General features: G+C 44.4%; 1 protein-coding gene across 1 annotated transcript in view; it reads right to left on the reverse strand.

The window, feature by feature from the left end:
- The window catches only part of plxna4 (plexin A4), a 185,935-nt gene that overhangs the window by 8,218 nt on the left and 151,209 nt on the right, over positions 1-26,508 (reverse strand). The window contains 16 exon segments of the mRNA XM_062383138.1: positions 3,037-3,227; positions 5,622-5,721; positions 7,684-7,787; positions 11,128-11,244; positions 11,247-11,286; positions 12,309-12,455; positions 13,146-13,212; positions 17,541-17,809; positions 20,163-20,305; positions 20,782-21,016; positions 21,830-21,976; positions 22,156-22,395; positions 23,911-24,004; positions 24,812-24,979; positions 25,390-25,526; positions 26,099-26,222. Coding sequence (XP_062239122.1) covers positions 3,037-3,227; positions 5,622-5,721; positions 7,684-7,787; positions 11,128-11,244; positions 11,247-11,286; positions 12,309-12,455; positions 13,146-13,212; positions 17,541-17,809; positions 20,163-20,305; positions 20,782-21,016; positions 21,830-21,976; positions 22,156-22,395; positions 23,911-24,004; positions 24,812-24,979; positions 25,390-25,526; positions 26,099-26,222 — 2,323 coding nt within the window.

Genomic DNA, 26,508 nt, shown 5'->3' on the forward strand with positions numbered 1-26,508 from the left:
GACACTAGTTGCTACAACCTGTAATCTGCAGATTAAACATCATTGTATCTCTTCCTCTTTCCAGTTTAATTTCTACTGGTAGAACAAGGGAAACAATCCATAAACCAGTAATGACTTTACTCTGATGGAATATTAACGTGTGCACAACTTCAAGAATTGAGCAAAAACCTCTATATTAAACAGAATGAATTTGTCACTGATACATTGAGAGACTTATTGTTGACAGTAAGATCGGCATAAACTCGTGAAGTGAGAGGGACTTTGTCATGTTTATGAGTCTGACTCGTATCTCACAGACCCGGCCCCTAAATCCACTTGCAACTTTGATGGGGGAAATTGTTATTTCACAGCTGACTTTAATAATATCTGGGAACAGGAGGCGCATCTCCTAAGCCTCTTTGTGCTGCCGGATTAGCTCCCACACTGCACCATTGACCCTAATTTGATTTAATGTTGGGCGACTTTAAGGAGGAGGAGGAGAAGAGACAGGAGAGACGGAGAATCTAATCCTCTTGTAAGGATCGAGCTGATGGGATGCACGGGGAAAAAAGGGGAAAGAACGAGGGATGGAAATGAAACGACAGGGAAAGATTGCCATTGAGTGTGGCAGATGAGGTGTGTACAGGCACCGGCAAATGAAAAATCCAATTTGGTCTGAAGCAGGTGACCGGATGAGGGAATAGAGAATCCTGTTAGTCCGACAATAACGGCTTTAATTCTAATGTGGCCCACATTCCTGAAGGCTTATCCTTCTCCTGTGAAGATGGAATCACATATCTCTACATCAAGGCCACGTGTTCCAAATGACAGTAAGCGTCAGCTGCCGAGAGGAGACCTGACATCTTGTGTGTGCCTGCATAAATGTGTGGGGAGACACTAAAACCTGTGTGTGTGCCCACAAGTGTTAAGACTGTGACACTTTATGTCATCCTCCATCTCAAGGGGGGGACGTCTGCATCAACGCTGTCATCATCACAGGGTTCTCTCATTTCCCAGCTGGAGCTCAAACTGCCGACACCCCCCCCCCCCCCCCCCCCCCCCCCCTCCAAGACCGTCAACCCCGTCATTACACCACACTCTAAACACAATGTGTCGTGTGGATGTTGTGATGCCGGCTGCCTCCACATTCAAATGTAGGGAAGGCAAACAATCAGAGCGTCTGTGATGGCGCGGAGACGGAGATGAAGAGGGAGAAAATGCTCCTGAGTGTGGAAGAGAGGGGAGAAAATGCAATCTGTGCCCGTGCCCCTCCACTCTGCACGCACACGACCACAGCCCGGACCCACACTCAGTCAGAGTGACGCTGATGGAGCTAATACGAGCGACGTCAGCCGCATTGCCAGGGAGAGGTATTTATTGGCGTGGTGAAAGCCAAATGCAGTCAATTACACTGCCTGTCTGCCCCGTGATTTCTCACCATGAGAGATGGCCGGCCAAAATAAACCGGTTATTTCACAAAAACAATCCATCTGGAAGTATGATGTGCTGTCTCCCGTCAGCAGCCACCTTCCTGCACTCTGCAATGGGATAATACCGGGGGAGCAGAGAGGCTCGCGGGGGCTAAGAGGGGAAGTGCAGGTGTGTAGGTGTGAGGGGGGGCTAAATGCTAACATGTCAGGACCACTCCCCCCCCACCTCTTTCTCTGCAGGAATCTGCTTGGTTTCCTTAACATGTCATGACTCAGTTTGAATTTCAGCACTAAAGACTTGGACCTGGACTCAGACTCTAACATTGACTTATCAGGAACTTGTTTTTGCATTGTCATTGATGGAAAATAAATCATAAATCTTGATGAAACAATCAGGCATATTTAGAGGACTGATGTCTTTTAGTCTCACAACTTGGTGCAGCTTGATTGAATTAAAGTGGACTGTTGGTGCCTTTGGTCTACGGGGATGTGTCTTCACCAGCCTCTTCGCCCAAAGAGACTCCCTGTATCGTACACTTTGCTTTCACAGATTTCACTCGGACTCGGATTTGAACTCGCACACTGGGAACTTAAGACTCAATGTTTAGTGACTATCACACTGACGACAACATCGCCAGGACCGCACAAACTGATTAATGATGTTTGTCAACTCGTGGCACATGAGTTTCCTGTGGTCTGCTGATCAGCACAAGTCGTTCAGCCTCCTCTGTCTATGTCTCTTTAGTGTGTGTCTGTGCTCGTGTGGGTGTGTAGAAGTCACTCAGTACTGCCATTTTGTGTTTACATGTCCTACACGGAGCTGAGCTGATGTTCTGCATGTGAACGTCCAAACAAAGATGGACACTGGATGAAACAACAAGCGGAAATGTTGGTGGATGAAAAGTTACAGGCAGAACTTCCTCAGATCGTGGCCTCCCTCTTTCTTCCTGTCTGAGCGTGTGTGTTTGTGTGTGATAGAGCCGATGTCTTGATGTGAAAAGAAGAAGGTGCTTTTGGAGTGGATTGGAAATTAGCATTCAGCTGTTGGATCAAAGTCACATTTCCCTCCGAACCAAATTAACAGTTTTTTTTCCCCTTCTTCTTCCCGGGGGCCATTGTTGGAAGACACATTCAAAAGAGCCTCATTTTATAACCATTTCTATTTTTGCCTGATCTTTTTTTTTTTTTTCTCCATTACAGAAACACCTACACTAGCTTCATGGGACTTTTCATCTTTAGCCTTTTTTTTTCATATATTCGGCAGCGTCAACGCAAAAGTAATAGAAAGAGAAAACAAACAGAAGCGTCTATTTTCTCTCTCTCACCTCAGGGAACAGAAGAATACATCTGAATAATATTTCCCACGGAGATGACTCACCCAATGTAATCATGAATATTTAACTAAAGTTGTGAGTCATGGTAAAGTGGTGAAGGTTACAGTGACTTTTTAGCCTTTCACCGTGTGAACCACGACAAAATTATACAATGTCCCATAGTGTCGTCAATAATAGAACTTCTGGGACGGATATAATCATCTTTGCTGTGATACAATCTGCCGTACAAAACCTTGAGCCCCTGCCACGGCCTAAACAAATCATTTAAAGATTTCCTGTCGCTGGTGGCTCACCTTGGTGGCCAGCAGTCGTGTCAGGTAGATCTCAGACACCATCTTGCTGCCGCGGTCGCCCTCCTTCTGGTCTCCGTGCTCGTGGTTCTTCACCAGGTGCCACACCTTGACGCCGCTCTCCAGGTCGGGAGTGATCATGGGCGTGCGGGAGCGCAGGCTGTCGGGGCTCCCGGTGTACTTGATCATGTTCTCTGTGGAAGAACAACACGGGTTACATCATGTGGCACAGACTCAACCATAAACCACTGACACCTCCAGTGTTAGTGGTTCTTCTTCTACATCAGTTAGACTTTCTAGAACTGATATATTACTCTCTCAGTCATGTGGTAACTTAGAGCGATTATCATATAGGCTACCTATGGTTATCAATGCTTATTATGATCCAATTTAAAACCGGATGCTGAACAAACATTTATTGAATTGAGTCAGGAAAAGAAAATGATCATAGCAGAGACACAAAAATAAATCTAAAATGTAATAAAAGCAGGAGGTCAACAATAACAAAAAGACAGAAGGAAAAATACTATAAATATATTGCAGATAGTGGCTTCAAATAAAAAATAAATACTGAGAAGACGAGGGTGGGAAACCATGACCTGCGTGTTAGCACAAGAATACTTTTTTTCACTTCCAATTTACACGTCTGCGAGATTGGACATGAAACTTTCAGAAAGCGTGCATGGTTAATTTTTCATGGCTTCTTCTCCGAGGGGAAAAGACGCAGCATCGCCCGGGCTGACACAAAATCGAACCTGTGTCTGATGAAATGAAATATGTATGGCCGGCCCGGTTGACCGCAGTGGCGATGACATTTCCAAACACACGGCTCAATGAATGTTTACATAGCGTGAAAACAATTGATCAGCGGGCGGAGAGTTGGAGAGAAGGAGCGAAAGAAATAAATAAAATAAAACGTGACAGAAATCAATGTGTTCAGAGAGGAAAGCTGCAGGAGTGTGAGGAGGAGAGAGAGCTGGAGACATCACATGCAGACTGTGTGTGTCTGTATCGACCGCTCCAATTTGATTACAGCATGATCAACTGAAAATGGCCGTCTCTCCTTTAGGGCACTTTAGGGGGTTTGTTGTAAGACCTGTGTCAAGTATTCTCTACAGGGCCGTCAATTGGGCATTACTTTTATTTTTCATAGACGCAGGAGCATGGTGACACTAATTGCCCTGCGGTTAACGCTCTGTGGGCGCAGGAGCATCTGAGGTGGGTCCTTTTTTTTCTCTCCTTTCAGTGAGAGCATTGATTTATTTATTCCAAGAAGTTGGAGAGTCGAGTGTCATGAACAAACATGAGAGAGAGAGAGATTTCTGCTCCGCTCGCTGGAGGTGGTCTTTTCTCTTCTTTTTTTCTCCGTGTGGTTTTTGATGGAAACATTACATCAGAGATCAAACGCAGAGGTATCTACTTTCACTCTCTGACTCAACAGTTACAGTGTTTGTCTTAATCTTTGTACTTCTTCCACAACTCCCCCCCCCATCCTGGGCGGCTGTATCAAATTCAGCCTCTCTCTCTCTCTCTCTGCTGTTTGGCCATTGTGCTCAGGGAGAGTTCAAAGTCGTTCGAGTACCACACCAGTTGTGAAGTGGATCACACCTGCGTTTGAAGTCGATCCCTTAAAAAGAAAAAAAAAGAAATGCTGGAGATATTTCTGGCATCCTCCCTCCCTTTCCTGTTGCTCCGCTCACCTTGTCCTATCTGCTCTCATTTGGAGCCAGAGAGGCGCGATCGTATGGAGATGAGGCGATGCTAATAACGTGGAGCCACATTTGATGTGTCTGAAGTGTTTGTGGGAAGTGAGGCGGGCCCTTTGATCAGCGACTAACTCGATGGTTTCTGGGGTTCAAGGAGATGTGGAGCAGACGGACAGGAGGATGAACAACTGGGCACGTCGGAGGATGTTCAGAGTCTCAAGAGGCCGGAGCCACAACAAGAAGGAGTCCATTCGATCTCCTGTCATGCTTCAGAAATCCTTTCAACTATTCTAAATTGTGTCTGTTGTTGTACAGCTTCTTAGGGATACTCATCACTTTCAGATGGAAGCATCATCTGCTGCAGAATCAGTCTCTTTGTGTTTTCTACTTTCTGCAAGGAAATTCTTTGATATGAACATTTATTTTATATTTTTATTGTTAAGATGGTCATTTTGTTGACATGAATTATTCTTTAAATGAAAATTATTATTTACCTTATTCTGTTGTATTTATTACATCTATATTGTATCTTTTATCTTGATCTTCTTCTATTGTATTTTTCATTCATTTTTTGTCAGTCACCTGAATAGAATTTGATTTGCTTAAAAGGTGCATATGAATGAAGTGTGATTGATTAATTCATTAAAGGGAACATATTGCGTGACCTGATATTATTGGTTAAATTACATAAACGTAAATCTCTGACTTAAACCCTGTGTACTTGACACGAGGCCCTGTTAAATGTTTAAGATTAACATTAACAGTATTGAACTACTTTATGAGGGGATAAACATGTAATTTCTTGCAGTGTGCCTGTTCTTTGTCATGTTGTTAAAGTGGATGATGCAGATACAGTAGAAACTTCAATTTGCAAAAACTCACCATATTTACTTGCAGAAGTTCTAGAGACAGTGGAGTTGTTGACTGAGTTGTAGGCTGTGACTTGCTTGGGAACCAGGGCCATTATTGCGGTATCAGTAACCTGAAAAACAGAAAACATTTATATTATGCAAATACCAAAGCATCAGAGCCGGAGCAGGCTTCTGAGAAACCCAGATTTAGGATTTTTTTTTCACTTGAGCACATTTCTTACACAACCAATCCAAAAAGCCATAGATCATTCTGTTGGTGTCATTTTCTATATTTCCCTCCATCTGTTCTATTCTCATGTTGCGAGGCAGAGCAATAAAACGCAGAATATCTTATTACCCTTATGTGCTCTACTTAGCCCACACATCCAGATGATGACTGACAGGGGGAGGGAGAGCTCGGCACAGAGTCGTACAGGCCTGTGTGAGAGGGGGCGTCCCACCGTCTCTATGCAGTAATACCTTTCCTCTAGAGCTGGTTGTGGGCGTGTGCACGAGCGTGTGTGTTTGTATGAAGGTGTGAGGAATCCGGCAGTGTGCGTCCGTGTTGGTCTGTGTGTAAATAAGTGTGTCTAAATGAGCGAATGAGTCAATTGTGCAATCCCGCCCCACTCAGTCCAACAGGATTCAATTAACACAAGTGGGAGGCTGTCTAGCACCCCCCCTTGCCTAACACACAGACACACACACAGTGTACCCCTGTTCTACATAATCTGGCTACCCGTTCTGCAGGGTTAATTGAAGTGATGTCTATCGTAGTGAGGGTGGATGGGACAGGGAATCCGGACCAGGGTTTTTTTCTTCCTATAAGTGTGTGTGTATGTGCATGTGTGTGTGCCGGGACCTTATTAAGATCATATCACGATTTCATCCACTCACTCAATCAGCTCCTTATGCATAATATGTTTATATCATTGTAGGCAGGAGGCCCCACAGGGCAAATCTCCTTTCTCCTCAGTGGGGAGGCCCCCGGACCCTCCGGTGCCCTTAAGCATTCTCCCTGATCACTGCTCTTATACACTGAATAGATACAAAGCGAGCAAATCACAATGGGACGTAATGCAAGGAGAAAAGGAGGAGTGGCATTTGTGGGAAATAACATTTGCAGGAGGACCAGAGAAATATCTCATTATAAGATCCGATGTGACAAATGCCACCTTTCTGCTTGTAGCCACGACGTGAACAAGGAATCAAACTTTTCTCAGTTTCTGATGCAGAGGCAGAGTGAGCGTGTGAGTGACTGGGTTTAATGAGCGGCAGATGAGATTACTTTTATAAAGGAAAGCACGCGACTCTATTCAGTGAGTCTGGTCACTCATATTATTATACAGATGCCCTTGATAAAAGCCTGGATGAGATATGCTGTCCCCTGCTCGTCCCCGGCTCCTGACAAATTTGGAGTGGATGGGAGCTCTTTTCTCTTTTCTTTTTCTTTGCTCTGTCAAAGATAAGGCGTCCTCATTCCCCGTCCGGAAATAAAATGAATTAACTTCTGTCTTCATTATCTTATCTCCGATTCTCCAATCAGCTCCCTAATCCATTCCTCCAGCGTGGCGTACTCCAAGCCTGTTGACACTTGCTGCCGGTGACATTTAATTTAGGCACCATGCGCACTGCACCATGAGGGGACAGCGGCTGCTTGCTTAGCTGCAGGACTTATTAACACCGTGTTGACAGAGCCGGCTTGTTTTACCCGACCAGACTCGTCCTGGTTGGCTGAACGGACAGTCGCTACTCAGGACACTCAAAGCCCCTGTCGATTTGTGTTTGTCTGCATTAAAGCATTTGTGTGTATTTAATGGATGAGAACACTTTTGTGCATATCTGTTAACACGTGTTTATTTAAACCTGTCCTTGTCGTATTAGCTCTGCAAACGTTGTGTGTGTGTGTGCAGGCATATGGTGCTTTCACATGTCTTTGACTCCAGAGAGACGAGGACACTTGACAGCATCAGATTTGATCTCAAGCCCTCTCCACAAGTAATTTATTCAGCACCTTCTTTACAGGAAATGATGTCATAACAGATGTTTAATACTGAAGCACAGGTTTTTTAAATAAACAGTCACAGACGTACCTGATAATGGGCCAACATGTTCAGTCTCTTCCAGTCTCCTTCAATCTTTGTGGTGACATCCTCGTCCTGCAGGATATTACGCTGGCCTCTCCCCTGGCGCCATTCTGCAGAGACACGGGAACAAAATAATCAAAGTGGTCAGAATATTTCTCCCATATTCATGCAGCAAGATTTAATTTCAATTTGTTTCTTCCCCTTCTCTGTGCATCTGTCATATCTGAAAATCGTGCCATCTTTGGCGTTCAGACGTGGCTTTGGGGGAAGAAATAATGGATTTTGGTGGTTGTCCTTAACAGTTGGTTACAAATCCTAAGGATATGACAATATGTGAAATGATTTAGTAAGTGTTAGATTCAAGAAATGAACAATATCAACACCAGAAAGAAAAATAACCGAGCCTGCAAGAAAACCAGTTGCCTTGATCTCCATCGCCTTCTATTGAGGGTTTTAGTATCAGAATAATCATTTTCACAGTCATGAAAAACCTTGAAAGTGGGTTCAAATCTTCGGGGTGGGAGTAAAATGGAAAAAGCTAAACGATGTAAAACGATGAGAGAAACACATGAGGCGCAGTAACAAGAGGTGAGTTAAATTAACACCCACTCTCGTGTTCTCTAGAACGAAGCTGCCCCTCTTTGCTCCTTTCAATCGCTTTCTCTGCTGCGATCAATGGCCAAGATTACGGCTGTATGCTCAGGGCTCGTGCACTTCATTTCTACAACGGCGGCTCTGACTCTTTTCGCTCGGCTCTCTGAAGATGCGTTGGTCCCTGTTCTCCTCCTTGTCAACCCCCCCCCCCTCCAACTGGCTGCTCTTATTGTTATTGCTGGGAGCTTTCGTAGAAACAGACCAGACACAGATCCAGTAGTGCACAGCTGCCAAAATCTGTAGATCACCAGATTTCACAGTGTCTTTCATTTAAACATATAACCCTACAGCCACATTGCATATACACTACATACAGTATGACCAGGGTCTCCCACATCGGTGCAGCCTCAGCTCAACATAAACCTAAAGCTTTGAAAGAAACCTCTCACGACAGCCCAGCAACATTGACATAAGGGAAAAAGGAACAACCATCTCAAAAAACAAAGAGGCACACGATTCCTCCTTTTCCTTTTGTGGGCGTTATGAATACGTTATTGTTTCCCACTTGCGTCAGCCACTGTCGTATCCCATCCTGATCACAAACAGGAAAACAAAGCAGCAATCATGAGGTGCGTCTTTGGAGACTTGACCAGAATTGTGTTCCCGTCTGGAAAATCTGCGAGAAATAAAAGATCCTCCTGTTGTCTTTGTCTATACGGTTCATCTTTATCTCAAGATGCAAATGAGAGAGAGAGAGAGAGAGAGAGAGAGAGAGAGAGAGAGAGAGAGAGAGAGAGAGAGAGAGAGAGAGAGAGAGAGAGAGAGAGAGAGAGAGAGAGAGAGAGAGAGAGAGAGAGAGAGAGAGAGAGAGAGAGAGAGAGAGAGAGAGAGAGAGAGAGAGAGAGAGAGAGAGAGAGAGAGAGAGAGAGAGAGAGAGAGAGAGAGAGAGAGAGAATAAACTTGCTGTGAAAGCAGAGCAAACTGAGATTACTCTGAATCCTAAATCCAGTGGTCACTGCTCAGCTGGGGAAGGAGAACAAGGCTGAGTGTGTGTGTGTATATTCAAACACAACGCAGGAGATAAGGGCATTGAGTGTATGGAGGTCCATGGTAAAGAGAAAGGCTTAAGGTGACTGTTGTACTCTATAGAGACAGACTTGTGCATGACACACGTTTGAGACACACACACACACACACACACGCACGCACGCACGCACGCACGCGCACACACACACACACACACACCTCGCTGCTTTGTTCTCAGGCCCTATCTCCTCTGGGGCCCTGCAGAGGACTGTGATTTGAAGGGGAGGGGAATTAAAAAGGGGAGGGGAATTAAAAACAATACCTGGGTAACAACACTCTTGGCCAATCTGTCTCGAGACAGGCCTCCACAATCCCATTATCCTTATCAGCCATTGCAATCAGTCTGTGTACTCATGTGTATGTGTGTGGGGGGGTGATCATACCAGCCCCTTATATTACACAGAGCATCGAAACAGATAAATAAAACGACAGAGTTGTTTCTGATGAAGAACGAGACCAAGAGATGAAGTCTGTTTGTGGACTCATGATTAAGAGAGAACTTATAAATACTGTAAATATGGCACCGGAAAGAATCTTTAATTCCAGGCACATGTTCTCTTTGCTCAGCGTCTCTCTCGTGCTCATAATCACACACATACAGAGTGAGTGGCCAGGCGGCTCTGACGATCCAAGCTCCCTCTTGTAATAAACCAATAATAGAACAACACATCCTGCCCGAAGGGGGGCCGTAAACAATTTGATCCAGGAGTGTCGTCGAAAGGCTAAACCAATTCCTTCACTTACCTATCACAGCCAGATTCCCTATGGTACGCACTCAGCCCAGTGCAGATCTGAAGCTGGTTATAAATATGCTATTCTGAACACACAACGGGGGTTTGGAAAATCCATCTGACAATATTAGACCATAAAAAGCATGGCACAGTGAGGAGTCAGCTGTAGGTATTGGCAGACAAACAATCATGGATAACACTCCTATGCTCACTTTCATGCATGTCTCTACATGGACTTCAGACAGACACACACATGCTCACAAAAGGTGTGCGAACCACTTATTTACTAGATTTCTTGCAGAGCAGATATATTATTGCCCCATGCTCCTAGCAGGGGCCCCTTAAAGTTAATTTATTAGAAATACAATTACACAACCCAGAGAAAACTAAAGAAAGAAGGAAGGAAAGAAAAGAAAGAAAGACTTTTTCTTAGGGGAGATCACTGAGCGTCTGGATTGATCATCTGATCAATCATCTGACTCGGACTCGAGTCGATCGATCGGGAAGTTTTTCGGAGGGGAGAGACCAGACTCAGATATCTGAGCCAACAGAGGCAGTTAGTCGAGTCTCCTGAGGTGGAGAAGAAGCAACCTCTCTGTGTCTGAAGAGACATGGACTTTTAAAGAAGAGCCTGGTGGGGTGGGGAGGGCCTTCGTAGAAATCAATGGTGTCTAAGTTCAGCCTGAATCACTGACAGGATAGAAATGTTTTGACATTGGACAGAACAAACTACAGGAGTGAAACTGTAAATACATGATGAAGTCTAAAACTAGTCAACAGCCAGTGATAAACAGAATGCAGAATTAGCCCTTTGGACAAGTGTTCACTAATTCTATTAACAGTCTATGATGCAGAGTGAAGCTAGACATCTTTATTCTAATTGTTTATCTGCAAAGAAGATTTTATTCTCAGTTGTTTTTTTTATGTTTTTTTTTTTAACTGGTGTTATTTTGTCATATATTGCATGTCAGGCATTTTGAAACATTATATATCAAAGTGTACATATACAGTATATATGATAAATGTCAAAGGTTCTCACCCAGGTCCATGTCGGAGGCTTTTAGGCCGGTGTGAGTGTGCACGTTCTTGTAGATGGCGTCCAGGATCTTCTCCTTCACCTGGCTGATGGTGTCACAGTTCAGAGCCTTCACCTGATCTCTGGACTCTTCTCATTCTCTGGATGGATGCAGTTCACCACCTGAAGCAGAAACACACGCAGGGCTGAGAGGAGGAACTAGCTGCCAGCTTCACTTCTTTCTGGTAACCTATAGGTAAGATTTCAGAAAAAAAAAATTCCCAAGTTGTTCTGGCAAGGATACATGTTGCTGTGTCTAATGCCTGTTTAATCTCATAGAGGTTTGTGTGTTTTATATTCTTTAAGCTGATTGTACGGCTCCTGCTTGTCAAAGAGCCTGTGAGAGAAACAGCAGCAGCAGAAAAGACGGTTCACGGAGGAAATTTCTCTTTCCTCAGAGCTCGGAAAAGACTGCAGCGTGCCACCGGAATTGATGAGAAGCCAAACAGCTCATTATAATATTATTATCATATTCATCAGTTCCGTCAGTGCTGCCTTCTGGTGTTGGTGGAAATAGCTGATTTACAAAATGAGCACAAATACACATTATGAATGAGAGGGTAAATGAGTCGTCTTCTATGTTCGCACCTTCCCCGAATACATAGACCTACAGTTGAACGTCTCATTAAATATTTAAGTGTAGTCACTTGTCTATACTGGGAGAAACATTTCCAGGAGTTTTTTATCTATCACTGTTTAAATTGGACATGTAAATCAATACTCCCAGAAAGTAGAGGTCAAACAGACAAGTAAAGGAAGTGAAGGAAGAAGTGAACAGTTTCTCCAATGGAAGGAGAACAGAGACAGACAGACCTGGGGAATAAACAACAGGTTCCAGATGGGGAGAGAATCGTCGTCTCAGACACACACACAGACACACACACAGCCACACACACATGCATAATCTCCTTCCTTCCTCCTCATCGCTAAACTCCGCTCTTTTCCTTGACAGCTCCGGTTCCAACAGGACGCTAGGTTGCCACTCCGATGCCCCCCGCGTGTCAAGCGCGACAACGACAACTTTATGTTGCCTTGCACATCTCATGACCGACAACCCATAACCACCCTTTCTCTCCTCTTGTCCCTGAATGCATATTAAGTTTCCCCTTTTAGCCCCGGGACCCCCAGGCAGGTGAACTCTTTACCAGCGTCTTGTAGTCAATCTGCTGTCTGATGAGCTTGTCCTCGCTGAGCGAGTAGCGTGCTTCTCCCGTGATGGAGTCAATGGGGCCTTTTTCCATCTGCTGCTTGATGGCACAAAAGAGGGAGAAGAGAGGCTCGCCTGCACACTCCTGTGAAGAGATGTGAAGAGAGGGGAGGGGGTGAGGAAACTTTGAAGCCATTCCTGCTCTCGACTCAGTGACACCATCGTTTAATAATGTCTGACACACACACAATGATGATGTTCCTTTTTGTAATGTTCAAAGTCACTGAGCCAGACGTATAAACATCATGTCACAAACTCCATTGTTCCCTGAAATTAAAGAATATCTTAACACAAAAATCAAATATATATATATATATATATATAAATATATAAGAAAATGCCATATGACTCGGACTCTGCTGTTTGTCAGGAGAGGAGATTGTTTATGTTTTTATTCTCCTCCCTGCTGCAGTGAAGAATGAGTGGAGCTGGAGAAGTGACATTTTGTTGTCTCAAGGTAAGAGGAGTGTTAATTAATTCAATGAATACTGGTGTCTCATGAAGTAACAGGAACTTCGCTTCAATGGACAAGTTGGCAAAGACGCCTCCTTAATATAAGTAGACTATAACTATAATTAGACTATAATTAATTATGTAGCAGATTACTTTGATTTAGAGTAGGAGTCTTTTTTTATATTCAATCACTTCACAAATTGGAGAATCTTCATCAACAGCATCATTGACTCTCAGTGAATATCACAGTGATTTTCATCTGTGAAAATTATAAACTTGACTGAGGCTTGAACTGAAAAACCCAAACTGGCTGAGGGGTCACCTTAAGGAACTTGTAGAGGAGGAAGGTGAACCAGTTGGTCAGCATTTTCTCTGCCACAGACTCGGTCCTGCAAACAGACAGACGGACACAAAGCACATAATGAACATATGATCCCCCACACTCTCATTACCGCCATACATATTCAACATTATCATCAAATATTCGGCTGAAAATGACGATCGCCGCTAATGAATAGGCTTTCGTTACACAAACATAATTGCAAAGACATGAATTGAGAGAGCCCCTGCACATGCTATATGATGGCCTTTCAGACAATCTCTCAGCTGGCTTTTATGCTCAGGCACGCCGAGGGCAGCTCGCCTACGGTGGCGGGGATTTTAATATGAGGCAAAGCAATTAAAAGCCTTTATTTGATCCCCGTGGATGGATGTCGTTAGGGGCTGGAGCGGCTCTGTAATAACACTGGCCTCATTATTAAGCGCTCCCTCGCCTATTCACTGGACTAACACTCGATCCGTGCACAATAGAAAGTGAATGAATACATCTCCCTCTCTTTCTCCGCCTGGCTTCCATGCTCCACTGGTGTGGCAAAATGGTGTGTCTCTTCATTTGTGTGTGTGTGTGTGTGTGTGTGTGTGTTTGTGTGCGTATTGACCTGGGCCAACAGTGTGAATGATCCCGTGTGAATGACTAATATGCATACATAATAACAACAGCAGTGGTGGCGAGGGGAAAAAGAGGAGAGGCGAGGATCGGATATCCTTTGACAGCAACCTTCCTGGCCAGCAGCAGGGGTGTGTGGGTAATCTGTCAGAACACCTCAAACACACACACCCGCACAACCCTCCCTCTGCTTTCAATGAGCCACTACCAAAGGCATCAATATTTCAGGATTAGTGTCCATTGTGCCCCTGTGTGTCTGTGTAGTTGTGTGGTTGTGTGTTAGTGTATATGCATAGGCTTTGTCCAGAGTGTTTTCGGCTGCCACCTGCAGCCCTCCCACCCCTCACTATTCAGACAGCCTCTTTAAGGGCTCCATACTCGCGAGATGTCTGCTGTGCCAGTGGGGCTGGCCTGGCACCCCCTGCCTACATTGGCACAACACCTGGGGGGATTAGCTTCCTGCCCCCCCCCCCCCCCCCCCCAACGCCACCACCACCACTCTTCCTCTGTCCACAGATCCCAGGGTCAACAAGGTCACTTTTCATCTATTCTTTCATGTGTCCTTGCTGTCGCTCTCCCTCCCTCTGGCTGAACACTTCTGGATCCCATAATCACATACACGTCCAAATCCTCTCAATTTCTACAAATGTAGCCCATCTATCAAAGGGAAGAAAGGAGAGTGGAGAAGGGAGGTGATGAGGAAGGAAGGAAGGAAGGGAGGGAGGGCGATGAAGAAAAGAACAGGAACAAATGGTTGACTGAGTCTGGATTTCCCCTTCTCTTCTTTTTAAATGATCCACTAGATAGTGTTGTTGTGCATGTTTTTGAATAACTGGACAAGTGTGAGGCTGTTTTATGGCTAGCGTGCGAAATGCACAAATTAATCCCACTGTGTATGTGTTCGGAAATTACCATGTGTGCTGACTAGTGTTAAGTGCGTGTGTGTGTGTGTGTGTTTCTTGCAGTAGGTGCCAGCCCTGCAGTAATAAGAAGTCTTGGCACAGCCCCACCAGTTTGCTTATGCTCACTCTCGATCAGAGCACGTAGGGAACGAGGGGGGAAATGGCGAAGTGGTGCAGATCTAACATTCGTCAAAGCACTGAAATGTGCTGTGTTATTGAACAGATGTAAATGTGGCGTGTTGGCACGGTCACGCTTCGTTCCCAGTCACAGGGGCAGTGGGAACCAGAGAGGGAACCTGGCCAGAGGTAAAGTTAATGGGAATTCAAGTGTGTTTCATCACACATTCAACATTGTTGTTGGCTATAACATAAGTTTGTGTATATAAAATGAGGTCTAAAGACATTTCCAGGAGAAAAGCCAAAACCAACTAAAGTAATCCTACTCTTCTCCAAATACAAACATCTTCTCCTCAGTAGTTAAACAAGCTGTGTGATGATTGAGTCCTCGCTGGAGCCAAAGCACGGCAGCGATCAACACCAGAACATATTCTGCTCTCATCTTTTCACCGATATCCAAACTGCAGCCAAACTAAATTTAAGGCTCTGGGAAAAGGCTGCGTCGCTCTGCATGATGGGAGGAGAGCTGGCTGTGAGGGATGGAGGGATGGAGGAGGCAAAGGAGGAGGATGCAGCGAGGAATGTGACAGATGGTTGTGGAAGGCTCTCGTTAGTTAGCTTGCCTGGTGGTTGTGCTTCAGCACAGGTTGAGATGGGACAGATGGAAGGATGTGTGTCTGTGCGTGGAGCGAGATGGAAGCATGCACACACACACACACACACACACAAACACACACACACACACTTGTCCACGCACATACACAGATTTCTTGGAAGGGGAGGCAGTGGGTAGCCAGTCACCCTGCTCACGCACTCTGAGCATTGATTTAGCAATCAAGAAAACAGGGGAGGTGGAAGAGGAGGGGAGGAAGAGCTGGATATATAGATTGAGGGAACAAAAAGAGAAGGAGAGAAATAAGACAGCGACAGTGTGACACAAGCAGCACAAGTGTCGAATGGAGGGTGAGCATGGAGATACAGGGAGAGAAACTTGGACTCAAACTGAGCAAACATGGTGAGTGAAGGAAGGAAAGAAAGACATTAAAGAGAAGAAGAGACGGAGGGAGGCCATCTTTCCAAGACTAGATTAAGCTCCGTCTCCGCAGCCTCCCTCTGGTTTATCTTGAGCTATTTTCGGCTGCTATCCAAGGACACGCCAGTCAGCCCGCCCTATGGGGTTGTGTAGCCCGCGCACACTGCCTACTCGCATCTGAAATGCATGCTGGGACGTTGAAAGACTAATAAGCGCATCAGAGGAGGACGAAGGAGCAGAAGACAGTCGGATCTGTGCCCGTCACAATCGGGCGTAAGACAAATGGACAATCAAAGTGAGCACGCACTCTTCAACATGCGCTTTGTGTCTAATGCTAAGTGACTGTGATGGTGCTGTTGCCAGGTTTTCTGTCTCCGTCTCTCGAGATGCCAAGAAAGTGACAGAAGAAGAGAAGGAATGTGGAAAAGAAGCTGAATTTGGGCAGTTTGACTATTTCATTGAGAATTTCCTCCCTGGCAGAAGGAGACGATGTAAGAACAGCAGAACACGATATCCACCAGGATTCACCACAAGCAAGTGGGACTGCTGATGATGTTTCTATCACACGACTAATATCTCAGAAGAAGAGAGAGGACGAGAGAGAGAGAGAGAGGTTTTGGTGATCGATGTCCGAACCCAATTCTGTGGACATCCTCCAGAGTTCATGTCTGATGCCACCATGTTCGCGTGGTTAGCTTTCGTCACTTGTTGACACAACGACAAGTGTCTCCATTGTCCTTGACTACTTCTCCCCGTCTGTGCTCTGTGTGCCATCTCTCATGTTATATCTTCAACCAGGATCAGCGATCCCGCCATTGTTTGGTGGCTGCTCTATGCTCAGTGAACCCTGGCTGCATTAATCATGCCTCCTGCCCAGACAGCATTAATCTCTCTCTGCATCACCAAGCAGAGATTAAACAGGTTTTCATGAGGTGAATATGTTCACTCTCTTCTGGACGCTCTGACAAACAGCGTTCATCTCAGGATCCTCTGCTTACGTGTGTGTCTTCACTGGCAGATCTGTTTTGGGGTTTTCTGCTTTTAGCCGGAGGGAGAATGTGAATTTTAATTGGAATGAGACGGACCAATTAATTTGTGACATGCTTCTCAAATCATCCGGGGGTGTCAGGACTTGACTGACAACCCCCCAGCAACACAACATAACAGCGCATGGATGTATAGACACACTACACACATTTACAGCTGCTGTGAGCACGGCATTTTACTTAAGTAACTATAATCATCACATTTACCAAACACTGCGGGCAGGGAGCATAATCACATGTGCTGCATGCAGATGCATGGCTTTAAGGCTCTGGCTGCAAATCCAAGGGAGGGTTGTGGATGTGCCGGAGTGCAGGGTTTTCCCCTTTCACTCTCATTTCCCCTTTTTTCAATAATCAGTATTTTTTTTCTACTTGAGCTATTTGTAATTGGATTCTCTGCTAATTAATCATAATTATTTTGCTAATGATGTGCATGGCAAGGGTCTCTGGCGTCTCGGAAACAGAGCCAGCGAGTCAAGGTCACATGGGTTAATCCAAACATGTCACAGATGCTTGACTTAACAAGCAGAAATCTTTTATATCTACTGCAAAACCTTCCTAAATAGATAAAGATGAACAATAGGGGCTTAGGACGTCAAAATCCGTCACCACAGCTGTTTGTGTGACGTGACAGGAGTTAAACTCTGTGTGACCTTCTCAAACTCCTTCCTACCTGCGGAGCAGCAGCTTGGGGTGGTTCTTGCTCTCAAGGTTGCGGTCTATGAGGTCAGACAGGAGGTGCTTCAGGACATCGGTGGCATACTCCAACTTGCTCTGCAGCACTGTCATGATAAGTGAGGCCACGTTGCCTCGGTCCCTCATGGAGAAGCCGCGCTGGGCCTCCAGCGTGCGGATGAAGCACAGCAGGAAGACCTTGTTGTTAATGAGCTGGCCGAAGAGCTTCAGTCCCTTCTCCACTTGCTCTTGGCGGTAGCCAGGCACCTACGAGGAAACAGCAGGAATGTTCACTTGACTGAAACACATTAGAAATAACAAGGAGTGAAAGTGCAGATTCTGTGTGGCACATTCAGAGATAACACACAGAGCTAATTAGTCATGACTTCACTTGAATGTAATATCCACTCTCTGCCTCCATAGCTGCATCAAGATATTTGTGAAGACAATTATTGTATAATCATAAATATCAAGATCAGGTTTTTTTATATATATTATCAAACTTAAACATGTGAAAACCTGTATAAACAGTTTCATTATCTGTGTGTGTTCATAAGGATGAAAGTGGTGAGAAAGAAAAACATGAGTCTGTGCAGATGAGGAGTTTAGGATCTTCCAGCCTTTGTTATATCTAAAAGTTGAGAATAGAGGCAGGAACACACAAAGGGAATGTTTATTACTTTGATGGCACGATGTGTTCCACATTGATTCAAGTTGAAAGAGACAGCAGAGATGTGAATTCCCCTCGTCTGAGCCCAGATTGTCCCTGCACCATTTATAATAGTCTCTCCCTGCACATGCTTTCTTCTATTTTTTAAATATAGAAGCACCTATGGAGATTATGTTTGGTTTTGTCTTTTTTGAATCTGTCAGGAGCATTCATGCTAAGACAGCATCCCTGTGCACCCATTGCAGCTGTCAACCAGCATATGTTTTGTCTTTTTAGCCTTCCTGGAGGAACCCCTTGTCATCTGCCGGGAGCTATTGTTAAGTTGCAAGTCTAATTTCATACCAGTTGACAGGATGTGTGCAGTGTTTGTGTGGGCACGTGTGTTTTTAGCACTTGCCTTTTTTTTGTGTGCATGTGCATTATGTGAGCGTGTGAATGGGAGCAGAAATAGAAATGTGGGGAATGTGGGAACGCTGACATTACAGTACATGTGCAGGATTTCACCCTACTTTTGTATTATAGGTTGAAGACACAACTGATATATTGCACAGTGCTGTAACACAAAATGTTTCAACTTGTCTTTAAAGAATCATTTAAGGTCACCATGACTTTTGACGACAGAATTCGAATCAGTTAAACTTTGAGTGCAAGTGACAACTGAAAAGCACAAAAACGTAAGAGAATTCTTAAAGAGATTATTGCTTAATGAGGCCAAATGGCTCCCGACGCTTGTTGTTGCCGGGAGGGAAGCATAAAAATGCCCTGATCTCCATGGATTCCCCTTTAAAATTCAAGTCGACATATTTTTCTAAATGAGATTCAGGCGTAAAGTGAAATTGCTGGAAACAAAGAGGGAAAGGAAATGATTTGACTGCTCAGAATGAACCCCAACAGTTTCAAGGAACAAATACAATATAAAAAAGGCAGGCTCCATTGAGCTGCCACACAGCCGACTATATTTTAATATTTCTCAACATGACACTCACGTCGAATGAGTGTCTGGTGTGACGTTAAATATTTCATTACTGAGCAAACCCTCTGTTTCAGTAAAGCTCGACAGACTCTCCATCACCTGTGCTTCTTCTGAATGTCTGCAGCTCCCAGTCAAAAAACTGGACTTTAAATTCTCTGCCACATCAATAACAATTAGGCAGCTATCAACTGCCGAAGACGAGCCTGCTGCTTTCTTCATTAGGCTCCTATTCCGCATTGCACTTCTCCTACAGTTCGACATTTATACCAATTAAAACATAATTAATATTGCTTATTACTGGGACATTTTCACCGGGGATTGAGTGGCCAACCCCGAGGGCAGTGAAACGGGGGTCCATCATTCTCTTAATGGAACAAGACGACCTGCTCAATTACGTCTGTCTATCAATGTCACCACTGGGGATAAATGACTTGATTATTTTTTTTTTGCCTTTGCTTTTCCCCCTCTGATTGACTTTTAATTTGTTTTTGGGGTGGAGGGAGAAAGCCGTGCAGCATCTCATAACGCTGGGAGTTATTAACGAGAGAGCGCTCCTGATCCGAGGGCTGCTGTGTTTGTTTTTGTGAAAGTGCGGTTGTCGGCCGTCAAAAGGCTTTCTGCTTATCAGACGACAACACAAACAGCATCGGCGTCAATGTCACCGACTGTGACCCGCTGCAAAGTTAATTTGCTCGCTCCCTTTGCATTTCATTCAAATACAACTAATTGGATTGTGATTGCTATTTGATATAGACAGGTAGGAACACCGGTGATATTTGCTCTGTTCATTAGAGCAATAGGGAGTAACTATAGCCGCCCTCTTGCAAGAATCCTGTTAACCGTACTATGCTGATCAGCACATCTTCCTATTTGATGAGAAAAGGTGCAGATACCCACCCTCCAGCCTGTTAGTAGGACCTGAGATCTTTATCTTATAAAGTCAATTCATGTTCATGTTCACTACGGCTTCACCGTACCTCCAGATCCCTCAGCACAGGATGCTCCTCTATGCCTGGGAAGAGGACCCTCATGGTGTAGGTCCGGTAGTCCAAGAAGGGGATTCCTGCACCATCCAGGTCACTGGTCAGCTCATGGATGTCTGTCTGCAGCTCTGCAAAAGCTGGAGAATAATCCGATCGCACAATAATTAGATTATGACAGTAATTTGATGAGGGCCTATAATCACTAATAGTTCCTTGATCATATGAGATAAGTTGCACGGATAAATAAGGATAAAAACATGCAACAGTTGCAGCACTGGAGGCTGCTGATATATATTTAACTTAAAATCAATAAGATCACTCTGCAAAAAACACAATACCTGATCAGAGTTAGAAATAAAAGAAGTGGAGAGTCACTTTAGAATATTTGAAGATGTGTAAACACAGACCAGTTGCTCCCACAAATCCATTTGACCTTCTTTGAGGGAGCATCAACTGGTGCACAGACATTTCTCATCTTCCGGTTGTTATCACCTCTGTCCAGCAGCTCGTGTTTATCAAGTTTGGATGTTTGTGCTTTCACATCCTTTCTGAATAACTTTAAAATATTCCCACGGCATTAAGTTGACCAACTTCATCAGCAGCGGCCTCTTACCCTCTTTGCACTCCAGGGCCACACGTGACTCCAGGTTGTCCATCTGCATCTGCAGCCTCTTCAAGGTCAGGTCGCTCTCCCGGGACTTGCGCTTGTAGGCGATGAGCACCATCACGATGAAGAGGATGAGCAGGGCTCCGGCTGCAGCGATGCCGATGATTGCGGTGCTGCTGAGCGGGCTGTCGGATGTGATGAGGACCACACCTGGGGAGAACTCGATGCCGCCCACACGGGCCTTGTGATAATGAAAGATAAAGAGGCAGGATAGAATGAGCGCATGCACGTACTGTACATTAACACAAAGCATATTACCTTGAAAGGTTTTAAATGAGAAGGCACATATTGTGTTGACACTTGATGAGATAAGAAGCTGAGCTGGAGAGAAGAGCCTCAACTAGATATCACTTCATAAATTACACCTCAATGAGCTTCAGTGATAATGATAGGACTCACAGAGCGAGAGAAATAAGTGGCAATCAATGAAGTAAGAGATTTTTCAAAGAAAAACACATCACACATATTCATTAAGTTAATATTTCTTTTGTAAAAGCATCTCTCTGTTCCAACTCAAGATCAGAGCTCAGGCAGACAGACGTATCGATTTGTGTCTTCAGTGTGCACACACTTGTGTTTATTTGTGCCTCTCCTAATTGTTTTACAGTAATGTGTCCGTCTCTTTCTGCGAGGCCGCAGCCATGTGGTAACATCAGGAAGCGCTCTGTTCGAAGTGGTCCCTCCTAAAACCACAAATGGAATCTTTATTGAGTTTGCCGGGGCCCTAATTCCTCTTATTGAAGGTTTATTTGTTTGTCTTTTGTCTGCTTGTGGGCAGTAACTGAACCCACACGGCTGATTGGATTAGAACGTGCTCTGTCTGGAGGTGGAAGAGGGAGAGAAAGATATAGAAAACAACAGGAGGAATGTTCATCCGTCTGTCAGAATACGAGTTGATTTGTGCGACTGTCTGTCTTCTCAAGAATAACCTTTCAAGTTGTCATGCGTGTGTGCGAGGTCCTGTCTCCCCTGTGTGGGTCACGTGCTCACTCACCAGGACCTTGTGTCGACCCGTCAGGTTGGGCGACTCGCAGAGCAGCTGGGTCTCTGACACTGTCAACATGCAGGGCTTCTCTCCAATCAGAACCGTGTAGTTCAGCTTTCCATTTCCACTATTGGTTGGTGGGAGGAAGTTCCGCCCCTGCACAGAAACATGTGACCATGATTAGTGTTTGTGAAGTTAAAGGGACGGGTTGTAAGCAACACATTAATATCAAGTCAATGACTTGTCTCTTGTCTTGCAAAGTTAAATACATGTCAAAATATGCATATAAAACCATATATAAAACAATCTGATAATTAGATAAATTATATATATACCTTCAGTATTATTGGCGATCCGGGTTTAAGCTCGAGCACCCCCGACACACTGAGTGGTTCAAACTCAGGGTTGGGGTAGTAGATGAAGTTGCTGTTGTTGAGTGCCATCAGCGCCTGCACGTCGTCCAGTTTGAAGCCAAACTCATCGGGCCGCTCAGGCACCTCCTGCTGTCTGGCCAGGCTGATGGGCAGCTCTGGAGCTTGACACAGCATGGTGGTGGCGCTCAGCACCTGGCACAGCTGCAGGAAGAAATATATATGGATGAACAGATGTGCATGAATTGGAAGGTTTGCTAGAAACATAGATAATTCACCTTCTTTTTATCTTAATATACCGAAACTTGTTGCGCCACAGTGAAAGTAGAAAATGGAGCAACTTCACATCATGTAGAGCCATCCCATCATTAATTATTAGTATGAATCACAGATTTACCTTTTCACTGAACCCACTGGAGACACAATTCAAACTAGATGCTCCAGAAAGTGCAACGAGAACCTGGGTTCCTCTTGAGCTGCTCTCAGACCAGGCCTCTCATCACATGCCCAGTAACGGCTCCCTGTGATATTTACATCTGTCTTTGTTTCATTACTTTTACTTCTCATCTTTCTCAACAACACGTCTTGTCTTTTTCGTCTAGAATTTGACATGTGATTGAAATTTAGCCTTTATTCACATCTCAAAGAGTGTTTTGTAAACAAGGACAGAGAGACAAGATTGTCCAATGTCCTTCAATATCCCTGTAACATCTCCATTCCCCTCCGTCTGTCAGGACATTGACAAATCAGCCCGAGCCCCAGTTTTATTCACATTTTCGTCCCATTCAGACGTTTAACGAGTGACCTCTGCCACACCGCCACTCCAACTATCGCCTGTCACTCTAATTGGCTCCTTAAACGTCCAACTTGACAATTCCTGCGTGGCTCTCTGGACATCAATGACATGCATCCTGTACAACTGCTGCAGAAAGGTAACAAAGGTGGAACAAAATCTGCATAAAGACTAAAAAAAGTAAGACGAAGCTTCAAAGTAGGACCTGAAAGTGCAGCAGCTTGACACACGTGAGCACAGATGTTAAACGCGCTGGCTCATGCTCAAATGAACCGTGAAGATAGCATTACTACCTTCTGTAAGCGTCTCTTATTTCTTTAAGATCCCCCCCCCCCCCCCCCCCCCCCCCCCTGTGTGTCTTTACCTGCCCTCCCCTGGGTAAAAGGGTGGAAAAAGGGATAAAAGAATTTGAACCCTGGGGCTTTTATTCAAGTCGAGTCAAAACTTCCATTTTGTTAAAAAGCCATGGAGAGAGTGTACATGATTCTCTTTAACGCAATGGAACCCCGTAGATTTTTCACTATGCCCTCTTCTGAATTTCTTTGCCCTGACCAATGTACCTCGAAGTGGCCCTGAGGATCTTAGTCATGCTCTAAAAAAATAAATCTCTAACATTCACAATGGCTGACTTTTCTCGCTTGTAAAAGGAAAGTGGGCACTTAGATCCCTGGTGGTCGGGCAGCTATTTCAAACAGGGGTGATGCAACAGGGTAGGAAAAAGCAGGGGCCTCAAGCTGAGAAGGTCCCCCCCCCCCCCCCCCCCGAGAACGGCTGATTCCATTGGTCCATAGCAATGACAATTTTGTGATAAACTCCTCAAACATTAAGATTAGGCGTCAAAACCTAAAGTACATACACATAAAAGCAATACTTTCTTTTTCCAGGGTCAACCATAAGGCAGGTGGTGTTACTACACGATCACTTACATTGAGCGTCTCATGGCCGTTGTATTTGGCTCTGATGAGAGGAGTCTGAATGATGTCCAGGTTCGTTCCTGTCACTGTCACTGGTGTGTGTCCACTGTAGGACAGACAAGAGATTGACGATGATTTTAAGGGATTCTGACGTTTCGGATACACAGGAATTACGTACAGAGACAGATACTGATGTGCTAATGTAGAATTCAAATTTCATAGAATATATAACATAAATAAACCAGCACAATATATCCATTGTGCTGGTTGATGGCTATTTGTTTTATTTTTGTTGACCAGCTTTATTTGCTGATCATGTTTGTCAAGATCCTGCGCTGGTGGTTTGCCTCCATCCACAGTGTCCATAGCAAACATTAGTGTCTGTGACCAGTGAGGCAACATTCACTCAAATGATAATAATGATAATAAACTTGATCTAGCATCTTTCAAAACACAGATTCAAAGTGCTTCATAAAACACGAGACACGATTTCAAAGCAGATTGAAGATCACATAGCAGTAGAGCACAGATATAGAAACAAAAAATGTTTCAGATGAAAACAGAGGGAGAACTAGATAAAATAAAAACATTACAAATTAATTCAAATGAGTATCTTAGAGAGATTTAAAATAGGATAAGGGTTTTTTAAGACAGATTTTTGGAACATCAGACTGCCAAATGGCGAGCAGGGCCTAAACTGAGGACCTCACGTTACGACCGAGCACATATGGCGCCAAAAGACCTGAAATATACTTAGGGTGCAAGTCAAGAAGGGGCCATAAAAATAAGCAGTAAAATCTTACAGTCAATTCTAAAATTTACTGGAGGCCAATAAAGAAAAGCTAAAATCTGAGCTCAGAGCTGCTGCTGCTGCGTCTTGGATGAGCTGCAAAGTGCCTTTCTTCCACCGTACCTGTAGATGCTCCACTCAGGCTCTATCTTGGTGATGCTGGGATCCTCCACATACTCGAAGCGCAGGTCTTTCTGGAGATGGGCCCTGTCTATGCTCACAGACACAGACACGTTTCCGAAGCCCTGCAGGGAGGAGTGGGTCCTGCAGGTGAGCCACTGTCCGCCCCTCCTGCAGTGACCACAGGATGAAAGGTTAGTGATGTGTAGCTGATATTTACACTCTGATCATCTCTCTAGATGCTTTCACTGTGAGGGCTGACTAATAAATGATTCAAAAACCAATAACAATGTAATATTTAAGATGGCTGATTGGTTGCTTAAGTGGACATGGACAGAGAGTTTATTGACTGAACATTGATCAGGGCTAAGTGCTGGATTACATTACTGTATTTCTCCAATAATATACCACATACATGTTTGCATTAAAAATCTACTTTTAATCATTAAGTCTTAAGTTTATGTGGTAGAAAAATGAGAACAGTTTACTCTGTAGTCAGACTAACATCGTCTTTGACTGAGCCGTTTATAGACATTTTAAGTGTGACTGGCAGAGTCCATTCCTGCTGGTTCCCCACTGACCTGAGATAAGTGCATGGCTGGTCCTTAAACATGATGGACACGTTGCTCCCAGCATCGAGGTGGCTGCCGGTGATGTTGACTACCGTTCCCCCAGAGACCGGCCCACGGCTCGGCTTCAGGTTGATAATCCTTGGGATCTGGAGAAAGGTTAAAATCACAGAATAAATGATGAATAACATTAAATGATTATGCTCTAATGTCCAGAACACCGATATATAACTGAACTGTTTAATTCCAGGAAGATTTTTATCAAATAAACTTAGACAGCAGCTGATGCCATCTACTGGAAGCAGGACCTACAGTAAATCCTCCTCCAGTTCCTTCTGCCTTCTTATAATCTCATCTCCAGCCGGCTGTGCAGCGCGACACCGAGACCTGACATCATATAATCCTGCACAACGATCCCACCGAGAGATAAACCTCGGTCAGCACCCCGTTAATGGATGGCAGTAAAAAAGATAACTCTGCATAAAATGACCGCGGGAATAACGGCGGGAATGTAAATTGTATTCATACTGTGCCAGCGTGAGTGATGCTGATTAATTAAAGTAATGAAAGATCCAGAAAGTGTGTTACGATTTGTGTGAATTTGTTCAAGGCAGAAATATGTTTTTATAACCCTCAGTGATTCTTCCTGATTCTCGATCATTAACGACTGACAGGCGTGTGTCACTTTGAAAAGAACAAAAGTTAGGAAACAGAGACTCACCACAAAGTAGTAGTACTTGGAGGATTTCGCCTTGAATTCAGAACTGCAGTCTCCATCTCCGACACAGACCTGCACATTCCCTGTGTACTGGCTCTTCTCTGCTTTACCCATCTCGCACACAATCCTGGGGACACACGTTGTGGGAATGTGTGAGAATAAGCAGATATAGACATTCTATAAAGTATATCTGGAAAACCCTGCCGCAGCCTTCCCTGCTGACAAACTCCGAGCAGATTATGTAATAAAAAGATGCATCCAAACCTACGTTTAAACCCTTAATAAAATAATGTATTGTTTGGCAGCAGCTTCCCCTCCAGTGCACTGCCAACTTGTGGGAGAAAAAGAAGAAAAAAAATTCTCTATCCTTTTACAAATGACCTCAGATTCAGCGAGCGCTTCTGCTGGGTCAG

The sequence above is a fragment of the Platichthys flesus genome, chromosome 23 (genome assembly GCF_949316205.1).
Source record: "Platichthys flesus chromosome 23, fPlaFle2.1, whole genome shotgun sequence".
In the NCBI taxonomy this organism is placed as follows: Eukaryota; Metazoa; Chordata; class Actinopteri; order Pleuronectiformes; family Pleuronectidae; genus Platichthys; species Platichthys flesus.